An 11,091-nucleotide genomic window follows, 5' to 3' on the forward strand; every position below is an offset into this window, starting at 1 on the left:
GGCCGCCATCTTGGTTGGCAGTTAATTTGCATATCACCCTGATTAGCCAATGGGAAGCGTGTCGGAGGTACAGTTAATTACCATGTTTGTCTATTATTAGATAGGATTGAGTAGAATTACTGGGACATATGGTAACTCTGTTTAACATTTTGAAGAACTGTCAAACTACTTTCCAAAGTGACTGCACCATTTTATATTTTCACCGGGAATGTGTGAGGAAGCCAATTTACTCTATATCCTTGCCAGTGCTTGTTATTATCTGTCTTTTTGTTTATAGCCATCCATTCCACATAAAAGTAGAATGTGATTTAAACTTTTTTAAAATTTTTTTTTATAGAGGCAAATTTTTGGAGATGTGTGATGATCTCTTAGCTAGAGTGGAGCCACCACTTCGTAGTGTTTTGGAACAATCCAGTAAGTATTTTTGTGGTTGAATTGTTTGTGTACCTCACACTCTTTGGAAATACTGTTCATTATTTTTTAGTTATACAAATTTTCATTGGACAAACAACATCAATGCTATATTAAGCTTTTTTATATTTTCCCTCTGGAACTCACACTTCCCCCAAGTAATTTATGGGCGCACTGTTACGTGTCCAGGGAAATCTAAAAGTTTTCCCAGGAAATCTAATTCAGACTCAAAGATGGATATAAACTTTTCAGTTATTTTATAGTGGTAAAAATTGTCTTTAGCAATGCTGCTATAGTAGTCTTGTAGGCTTTTCTGTCAGTGAATCTTTTGTTGGCTGAATGACAATTAGAGCAAAGGGAGGATATGATAGCCATATATTGATTTTAATGGGGTGCTTTTTTATCTTGGGTTAAAACATAGAAGTTTGATTAGGAATATATTACTAATTTTCCCAAAATGTTTGATAAATGTTTATCTAGAATCCACTGTTGTGTTGGTTGCTAGCTATTTCAGAGTGTTGAAAAGTACTGTCAGCTTGACAAAGGTTCAGCTCTTAAATCACAGTGATTATGGCAAACAGGCACATTCTTTCCACACTGGGACGTCCTGTTTCTTTAAATAGTCCTTCTCAACAAATTGTTAGTGTTTGTTACGTAAAATGTGACCAGGGTGGTATTAAGAGTTATTTTATGAGTGACAGCAGAACCTTGGTGTGTACCTTTCCTTCTGACATGAGGATATTATACATGTGCTGTAATGTGGATTATGTTTATATTTGGGATGGAGTGCTAGAGAGGCTAGATGTGCATCTGAACACCTCTTTTTCTTCCATGTTGTGTCAGGGCTGACCAATAGTTCAAGGCCCTCATATCTTCCTTTTGTCTAGCTTAACTGTTACCATTTTTTGTGTGAGGCTCTTTTGGAGCTTGTAGGACATTGAGTATTCCTGACTCTCACCTCCTAAATCCCAATATTATTGTGCCACCCTGCCCCTATTATTTTGAGAATCAAAACATACCTATTTGTTGCCAGATGCTATGCACCTGTGTGTGTGAGCGCATGTTGATGTGCATGCTGTTGTGGACGGAGTGTAAGGAAGGAGTGACAGGTTTTGTTACACATCTGCAAGTTATTTTGTTGTGATAAGGTGCTGTATTGCTCTTTCATTTCATTGTAAAATACTAATTTAAAGATTTTAAAAATCTAAATGTTTAATCACTTTAAAATAGAGTTAAGGAAAGAAGATATTTATGCAGTGGAGATAGTTGGTGGTGCGACACGAATCCCTGCAGTAAAAGAGAAGATCAGCAAATTTTTTGGTAAAGAGCTCAGTACAACACTAAATGCTGATGAAGCTGTCACTCGAGGCTGTGCACTGCAGGTGAGTATTTTTTCTTAGCCACTTACAAATCCTTGTAACAAGACGGTGGTGCTTTTATGTATCCAATTAATAACCTGAGGTTCGCTTGGAGTGATCTCAAGTTGGTAAGATTCTGAAATTTTTGTTTTAAAATGGATATCAGAGGTGTTGCTCATAAGTAGATGAATACTGGAAACATAGGTAAACCTGAAATACTGTTGGATTGGCATTTTATCTGTTGTCTATGTATGAAGTAGCAATGTACAATAATTAAAAATTGGGGTTAATGAAAAAATGTCAAGGAACAGCTAGATTATAGATAATTTGACAAATAATAGAAGTTTATAAAACTGCTTATTTGGATACAATTAAATTATTAATGTAAATATTTTAAAACTATTGGTGATAGTTTTCTGAAGTCTTTTTAAATAGATCTTGTACTATCAGTTTACAATGTTTGTTAAATGGAATTTTAAAAAATTATTATTCTAGTGTGCAATCTTATCGCCTGCTTTCAAAGTGAGAGAGTTTTCCATCACTGATGTGGTGCCGTATCCCATATCCCTGAGGTGGAACTCGCCTGCTGAAGAAGGGTCCAGGTAAGAGCATTTACCAAATTACTTTTGTATTTAATGTTAGTTCAATGTTAAACAGTCTGAGTGAAGTATTGAGCTCCTTTTCAACTTCTCTAAATCTGTAACATTTTTTGTTGGATTTTTAAATACGTTTTTATTGATTTTAGAGCGAAGAAAGGGAAGGAGAGATAGAAATATCAATAATGAAAGAGAATCATTGATCAGCTGCCTCCTGCATGCCCCCTAGTGGGGATCGCGTGTGCAACCTGGGGTGTGCCCTTGACCGGAATCTAACCTGGGACCCTTTAGTCCACAGGCCAATGCTCTATCCAATGAGCCAAACCAGCTAGGGCTAAATTTGTATCCTTATGTAGTTTCTTATACTTGATCATGCTGAAATGGTGCCTTTTTGTACTGAATGAAATATATTCCTTTTTAAAAAAACGGACACATTACGTGTGTGTGTGTGTGTGTGTGTGTGTATTTTGTTCTTGGAAATTTATAATCTGGAAATGAAGCTAAAGAGTAGCCAAAACTATACAGTAATTATAAAACTAGAGTTCATGGGCAAAAGTGTTAAGGATTTCCTAAATTTGTGTTCTTGTCTTTTTTCTTCATTCAGTGACTGTGAAGTCTTTCCAAAAAATCATGCTGCTCCTTTCTCTAAAGTACTCACATTTTATAGAAAGGAACCTTTCACTCTTGAGGCCTGTTATAGCTCTCCTCAGGAGTTGCCCTATCCAGACCCTGCTATAGGTAAGTAAAGAGTTGGGAATTAAAAAGCAAAAAACATATGTGAGAGTGAAAGGCAGGGGAGAAACAGAGAGAGAGAAAAACATTGAGGTGAGAGAGACACTTCAATTGGTTGCCTCCCACACGAACCCTGACCAGGGCCAGAGCTCGAGCCTGCAACTGAGGTACATGCCCTTTGACCAGAATCGAATGTGGAACCTTTTAATCCGTGTGCCAAAGCAGCTAGGGCGGGAGCATATATCTTGGTTAATGCACATTCTGGGTATATTTTGTGCGTAATGTGCTAGATACTGAAAAGAGTTAAATTCAGTTTTAACCGAATTAAGATGATAATTCATACTTTGCAGAGTTTTGTGAATTAAAAAACAAATAAGACGTTAGTTTAGTAACTGAATTTGGAAGTAGCAAGAAACACTATGGAATCATTGGGGTTTTGTTAATAGAGGAGAATGTGACAGAATTGTTTTAGGAGTTTATCTGGCAGTAGCCTAAAAGGGAGTTGGAATCAGAGACTGGAGGGAAAGAAGTGTTTGGAGGGTTAAGAGATGTTTGAGTCCTTAATTGGGGCAAGGTAAGAATTTGACTATGTGTGAAAAAGAAAGGAGAAATATGATTTGGTAAAATTCTCTCAGTACCCACATTGCTTCTTTGAGGTATCATGTTACTGACCTGTTACTGAGAAATGCACATAACCTGGCTATGTGGCTATATTCATGTTTGAATTCCTCCTCTCAGATTATTTGTTCTCTCTTGTCTCTCATATGTCCCTAGCTCAGTTTTCTGTTCAGAAGGTCACTCCTCAGTCTGATGGCTCAAGTTCAAAAGTCAAAGTCAAGGTTCGAGTAAATGTCCATGGCATTTTTAGTGTGTCCAGTGCATCTCTAGTGGAAGTGCACAAGTTTGAGGAAAATGAGGAACCGATGGAAACAGATCAGAATGCAAAGGAGGAAGAGGTAATTTGGACATTTTATACCATTTATGGGGCCCAGAGGTGATTTGTCTAGAAATTATAGCAAATAGACGGGGTGACAACGGAGGAACATTGTGACAGAGCGACTGAGTGTGGGTTTGCATGCATCCCCTTCCCCAGCATGGGTGAACTGGCAGAAATTTATATGGAAATGTAACATAACCAGCTCCCTCCTTCAGACCATGCACTTGTTAGAGTTCTTGATTCTTTTTAATTATTGAAGAATGCTCTGAGTTCTTAGTTGATTATTTTCACAAGTAGAATAGATTTGACATTCATTTGTTGGAATCATGCATTGTCTTGTCCTTATTGTGCATCAAAACCTCAAGGCTTTATGAAACTACAAGTGTTTGGGTCTCACCCTCTGAGATTTGTTTGAGTTGATCTGGGCTTACCAGGGCGCAGTTATCAGTAGTTTTAAAAGCCTCTGAGGTCATTCTGGGGTGCTGTAAGCATTGAAAGCCACTGACTCAGGGTCTCTACAAATGTCTCCCTTCTTTTTTATTATTGTCAGGCTTTGGTCTTTTAACAGAATTCTCAAGTTGTTCAACTCCCCAAATGCATGCAATAGTTGTATTTTTGAGGATGAAAAGGTTGATTTAAAAACTGCTTGAAAATTTTGTGAAGATTTTTCAGATAAGTTTACTCATGAGGAATCTTGGAGAAACTCATGCTCTCTTCAGATTATATTATGTTAAATATTGCCACACTGTGTACTTTGAGTACTTTATGGTTTATAGAGCAATTCCACAGCCATTCTTGCTTATATAAGGGTAGGGCAGGGCAGGTGTTACTTTCAGAATACAGATGTAGTTACTGAGGTCCAGAGAGGAAAACTTCTGTGTTATAGGTGACATAGGCACCATAGCTGAAATTTGAATGTAGGTCCTCTGATAGCTGGTAATTCAGCAGGAATTCAATGCCATGTGATTTTGCCAGTGTGTCATGAAGGTTGCTTAGTCCTTTCACTAGTATGAACTAGTTTCAGGATTTGGTGTGACCTGTTTTTCAGAAGATGCAAGTGGACCAAGAGGAACCACATGTTGAAGAGCAACAGCAGCAGATGCCAGCAGAAAATAAGGCTGAGTCTGAAGAAATGGAGGTATACATTGTATTTTAGAGGAAATATTATAGTCTCTTCACATAGATGGTTTTGGCTGTGTTTTCAGTATGGTTTGGAAGGTAGTTATATTAAGAATTCTTAGTGTATTTTTGAATAGTTTTTAAGCAGAATTTTATAGTATGTTTGAAAAGTATGTTTGGCAAGATGGTCTTTGAACTCTATTCTCGCTGATGTATGAGAAGAAAGCTCTCAGAAGCCATAGTTTTATTATACTAGTGATTGTTTAATGCTAGTTTCTGAATGTCTGTTACTAAATAGTCATCCTACCCATTCCTTACTGATAAGTGAGATAATTCTTTCATATTTTGTCACCTCTCAGAACCTTGTCTTTTTTTGTAAAAAATTACTGTTTTAAATAATGTACTTAAATAAATTTTGTAAAGAATATAAATAATATAGTATTTACCCAAGCAGTTATTTAAATGAATATGTAACATGCCTGTTCTTTAATTCTAACTTTTGAGTTTTCATGTTAAATTTGTTACCAGCATTGAAAACACCTTTTCCCCCCAGCTGTTTGTAACATTGCAGTGTATGATCTCACCCTAAGTATTTCTGGTTATGGCATTTTAAAACGTTTGGCAGAGCTTTAAGGTAGCTTAAGTCTATTATCCATGTTCATATCAGTTAACAAATTACAATTACTTTGTTTTAGTTGTGTAAATACTTATAAAAAAGAAAATAATGTACAGAGGAAATTATGCTCACAGATGCTTTAGTCTAGTACAGGCATTTTCCAAGGTGGAAAACCTTCATGTTGTTGGCTGGGTTACAGAGAGAAGTACTCATTCTCCTATGTTTTTGTGGAAGGTAGGGGAGGGAGTGCCACCAGTCACCACCACCGCCCCCACCCCCAGACCACCCCCAAATGCCAAAGAGCTGTGGGAAGTTTTAGGGAGGTTGTTATTGAAGCTTCTTTCATGAGCTGGCTTGGGAACTGATTAAAAGGGAAACGAAATACAAATGATACATAAATTTCAGCAGTTGACTTTAGTTTTTTGGATCGGCGATGTGGAAATTACTCAGTTGTTGATGAATTTGAATGTTAAAAGTAAAACAAAACAACTTAATATTTTTCTAATCTGTGGGTCAGGAAGGGCTTTCAAAGCAATGAAAGTAATCACAGGAAAAGTAATCACAGTTAATAAATTGAAGATTTAAGAATAAAAAATTTGTATAGGTAAATAATATACAATTAGAAAAATGCAGAAGAGTAGATCACTTGAGGGGAAAAAATCACTGAAATCCTAAAAGAATGGTGGATGAAATATTGCTACGCAATTTGAAGCAAAGGTTATTTACCCATAGAAAATAATAGTTATATGATGGTAAACGAATTCCTGTTTGTGGCCAGGGTGCAGTAGAATAGGTTCTCCCATTCCTTGTGAGAATGTAGATAGGTACAGACATTTGGAAATCATATTGATAATGTTTCTGGTCCATAAAAATTTTATATCCTCTCCCCACTAATTTCATATGCATGTCTATATATTTAGTAAGAGTGGAAGAAAATTAGAGAAGATTTAATAGTGATTTTATGTTGACTGTGGGATTATGGGAGGCTGTTTAATATATGTGTGTGTGTGTGTGCAGTTCAGCAGTGTTAAATATATTCACATTGTGGTGCAACCAATCTCCAGAAGTTTTTCATCTTGCCAACTGAAACTGTATACCCACTTAACAACAACTTTCTATTTCCCTATCCCTCCTCCTTCTAGCCCCTGACAGCACCATTACTTTCTGTCTCTATGGATTTGACTACTTTTATAGTATTTATAATTTTAACTTGTCAGATATTTTAAGAAATTGTCCTAGGTTATTTAGATCATCAGAAAACCAAGTTAATAAACAGCAAAAACAGCTTTTGAAATGTGACCCATTCAGAATTTTAAGTTTGTCTGTTTATGTGCTTGTTCTTAGACCTCCCAAGCTGGATCAAAAGACAAAAAGATGGATCAACCACCTCAAGCTAAGAAGGCAAAAGTGAAGACCAGTACCGTGGATCTGCCAATTGAGAATCAGCTGTTATGGCAGATAGACAGAGAGATGCTCAACTTGTACATTGAAAATGAGGTGGTTATTTCACATCTTAGAATAATAAACTAACAAATTAATGTGACATAGTCTTCAAGCTCTGTGTCTAGTGACTATTAGGCATTTTTGATTGTTTGGAGAAAAATACTTTTAGATTTTTGGGTTGTGTAAGAGCAAGTTTAATAGAGCCCATGCAATCCCAAATTCTTTTATGGTGAAATTACATCTGTATTGCTAGAAGCTCTATTATGAGATCTTTGACATTATGGCTTTGGTTTAAGGCAGGTGTTGTTCACGTTAGGGCATGTGAGTATGTTCACTAGGGATTGGGATTTTGAGGTGGTGGGTCTTGGAAGTTGACGGTAGGGGAAATCACACAGCATTAATGGTAGTACTATTTTGTTTACTAGTATCTTCCCCTGTTGCCAGTTAATATGTAACTCTTGTTATGGTGAGTGATACAAGGTTTGGGATCTTGGATATTTATTGAATTAATTATCGCCAGTGAGTTTTCTTATGTATTTATTGGATCTTACAATAGTTTTCTTTTACAGACCTTTAACATTTATACTGTATGAATAAATTTTCTTGGTTTTCCATAGGAGCAATAATACAGTAGAGATACGAGTTTTGACATTGAGCTAATAATTATTTTTTAAATGAAATTCTTAAAAAAATTTTTTTTTATTGATTTCATAGAGGAAGGGAGAGATAGAAACATCAATGATGAGAGAGAATCCATTGGCTGCCTCCTGCACGCCCCGCACTGGGGATTGAGCCCGCAACCTGGGCATGTGCCCTGACTGGGAATCGAACTGTGATCTCCTGGGTCATAGGTTGATGCTCAACCACTGAGCTATACCTGCTGGGCTGAACTAAAAGTTTTTTAAAGTTCCCTTGTCTTAGGTTCTTTTTCTAAGTTTTGCTTTTGAGTTTCTACATGTTGATATTTCTGTTGCGCCTTTTTTCTAAGCATACCCACAAACTCACTCGGTCGTCGTCATTTCCTGAGGGCTAACACTTCCAGCTCTCCTTTCTTGGATGACTTTCAGAATTAAAAGCATTTGAGGAAAAGGGATTCTCTTTGATAAATATATTATCACTTAATATTTACGAGGAGATTATCTGAGTTGTCCAGATGGATATCTTAATTGATTTATACTGTCCTTAGGGTAAGATGATCATGCAGGATAAGCTGGAGAAGGAGAGGAATGACGCTAAGAATGCAGTAGAAGAATATGTGTATGAAATGAGAGACAAGCTCAGTGGTGAATATGAGAAGTTTGTGAGTGAAGATGTAAGTATGTGCCACAGTGTGGCTACCTATTTGTCTTCTGGGAGCATCCTTAAATGTGTTAGAAGGGAAGTGTGCATCTGTAGGTATACAGTAAAATGATTAAAATGTACCTTTTGGAGTTTTTTTGTGTTTATTAGTGGAGTGTTTCCTAAAGGTTAGTCTTTGTCACTTTTTGATACATTCGCATGCTTTTATTTACCCAGTATCTTTAAATCAACTAACTTTTCCCTGGTGTTTATTTTAACTTATAAATGCAGTTTCTAATTCTGAAGTTTTAAACACACCCAAATAAACCTCTTTGTATCTATCAAGCAAAACTGCCTTGTGCCAGTCTTGTTTTCTATATGTCCTATCTCCCCTTATATATTTTTTTTGCTTGTTTAATCCTCATCCGAGGATATTTTTACTGTTGATGTATAGAGGGAGTTGAGGGAGGGAGGGAGGGAGGGAGGGAGGGAGAGAGATAGATAGATAGATAGAGAGAGAGAGAGAGAGAGAGAGAGAGAGAGGAAGAGAGAGAGAGAAACATCATTGTGTGAGAGACAAACCGATTGGTTGCCTCCCTCCCACATGCACCTGACTGGGGCTGGGGATCGAGCTTGCAACCCAGGTATGTGCCCTTGACTGAGAATTGAATCCGAGACCCTTCCATGGGTGGGCTGACCCACACCAGCCAGGGCCCCCTCATATTTTTTTTTAAAGCAAATTCAGATATATTGCCGATTGTGCCTGTGATTACACTAGTGAATAAAGTGATTTCAAAATTGATGAAATCAAAATTGGTGAATCAAAATTGACCTAGTTATAATATTTTCTTCATCTTTAGGATCGTAACAGTTTTACTTTGAAACTAGAAGATACTGAAAATTGGTTGTATGAGGATGGGGAAGACCAGCCAAAGCAAGTTTACATCGATAAATTGGCTGAGTTAAAAGTAAGTGACTCTTGAAAGTAGAAGTGTCCTAAACCCATGCTGTAATTTTCAGTGAGAGTAATCAAAATTGGGAGGAATTAGATCAAGTAATGAAGACAGGCTGAAAGTGATCGAAGAACTATATGCTTTATCACTTAGGTTCTATTATTTTTTATTTATTTATTTATTTTACTATATTGATTTCAGAGTGGAAGGGGGAGAGAGAGAGAGAGAGAGAGAGAGAGATAGAAACATCAGTGATGAGAGAGAATCATTGATCAGCTGCCTCCTGCATAGCCCTATTGGGGATTGAACCCCCAACCAGGGCATGTGCTCTTGACCGGAATTGAAACTGGGACCCTTCAGTCCACAGGCCGATGCTCTATCCACTGAGCCAAACCTCCTAGGGCTAGGTTCATTATCTTTCTCACTTTTAGAACTTTTGTAACAAAATAATTTTCCTGAAAACTGTTTTTAGACTTAAAATGTTTATTGAATTGAACCTGAGTGTATTCTTGGTGTCAAGAGATACAAAGACTTGCAAGATGAGTCCCTGTCCTAAAGGCAGGCAATACAGTTAGGGCAGGGCTGTGTATATTACTTTGGTTCTCAGTAAAACAGAACATCCAGTTTTCATTTGAAGAATCTGATCAGTAAAGCTTAGGGTTAAAGTACAAAGAGCTCTCTAAAATTGAGGTCTTTGTTTAGGAGAGGATGCAAATGCACAAGGACTTTCTACATTTCTCTGGGTTACTTAGTTTCTTGTCAAACGGGGCCATTGTGACTAACCTGGAGTGGAGTTGCGTAAGCATGGTACCTGCAGTTTCTTACCGTCCTGGCAAGAATAGCAAGAGCCTCCAGTGAGATCTTTCCTGCTGAGTTTTTTTTGTTTTACTTTTTGTTACGGGGGATGTCAAACACATGAATGAAGAGAAGAGTAGCTTCAATCGATGTCAACTTATGGCCAATTTTGTTTCATTTCTGCTCCCTCTGCCCGTTATTTAAAGCAAGTCCTGCATATTTAATCCAAAAATATTTCAATATGTATTTAAAAGAAAATGTAACCTTAAGCTATACCATATATTCAGTCAGTTTTCAAGTTCCACTTATTTCAAATCAGTTTTTAGTTTGTTTGACTCAGGATCCAAGTGAGTTCCACACATTTTGTTGGTATGTCCCTCAACTCTGTGTCTGTAGTTCTCCTTCCATCATTCGTCTCCTTATTTAATTGGATAAACCTGCATTGTTTGTCCTGTCGGATTTGTCCCCAGTCTCCGTTTTGCTGATTTTCATCTCTGTGGTGGTTAATATCTGATAAATTGATGGATAGGCGAGGCTTCTTCAGATTTAGGCTAAAAAAATATTTTTTCTTTTTAGTTTCGGTACTTCATATTTACTGTTGTGTGTCACTATCAGCAGGCACCTAGTATTTGGTTATCTCCACACTGTATTTTGAGAATTAGGGCTCAGGTGATAGTGGCTCCACATGGAACGGTATTGAGGTCTTTTCTCATATCAAACCTGAGTAGACAGGGTGGGGCAAAAAATAGGTTTACAGTTGTTCATCCTATATAATAAAAGCCCAGTGACCCAAAGGCAGAACGACCACGGCCCCTCGCCCTTGGTCGGCCCCACCCGAGTGGATCGGGGTGGT

At 37.3% G+C, this 11,091-nt stretch overlaps 1 protein-coding gene across 1 annotated transcript in view; it reads left to right on the plus strand.

Annotated features, from left to right (window-relative positions):
- The window catches only part of HSPA4 (heat shock 70kDa protein 4), a 51,129-nt gene that overhangs the window by 35,177 nt on the left and 4,861 nt on the right, over positions 1-11,091 (plus strand). The window contains exons 9-16 of the mRNA XM_014539117.1: positions 1,642-1,793; positions 2,265-2,371; positions 2,970-3,103; positions 3,872-4,053; positions 5,083-5,172; positions 7,114-7,266; positions 8,399-8,524; positions 9,351-9,458. Of these exons, the coding sequence (XP_014394603.1) occupies positions 1,642-1,793; positions 2,265-2,371; positions 2,970-3,103; positions 3,872-4,053; positions 5,083-5,172; positions 7,114-7,266; positions 8,399-8,524; positions 9,351-9,458 (1,052 nt within the window). The remainder of the gene's footprint in view (positions 1-1,641; positions 1,794-2,264; positions 2,372-2,969; positions 3,104-3,871; positions 4,054-5,082; positions 5,173-7,113; positions 7,267-8,398; positions 8,525-9,350; positions 9,459-11,091) is intronic.

The sequence above is a fragment of the Myotis brandtii genome, unplaced genomic scaffold (genome assembly GCF_000412655.1).
Source record: "Myotis brandtii unplaced genomic scaffold, ASM41265v1 scaffold208, whole genome shotgun sequence".
In the NCBI taxonomy this organism is placed as follows: Eukaryota; Metazoa; Chordata; class Mammalia; order Chiroptera; family Vespertilionidae; genus Myotis; species Myotis brandtii.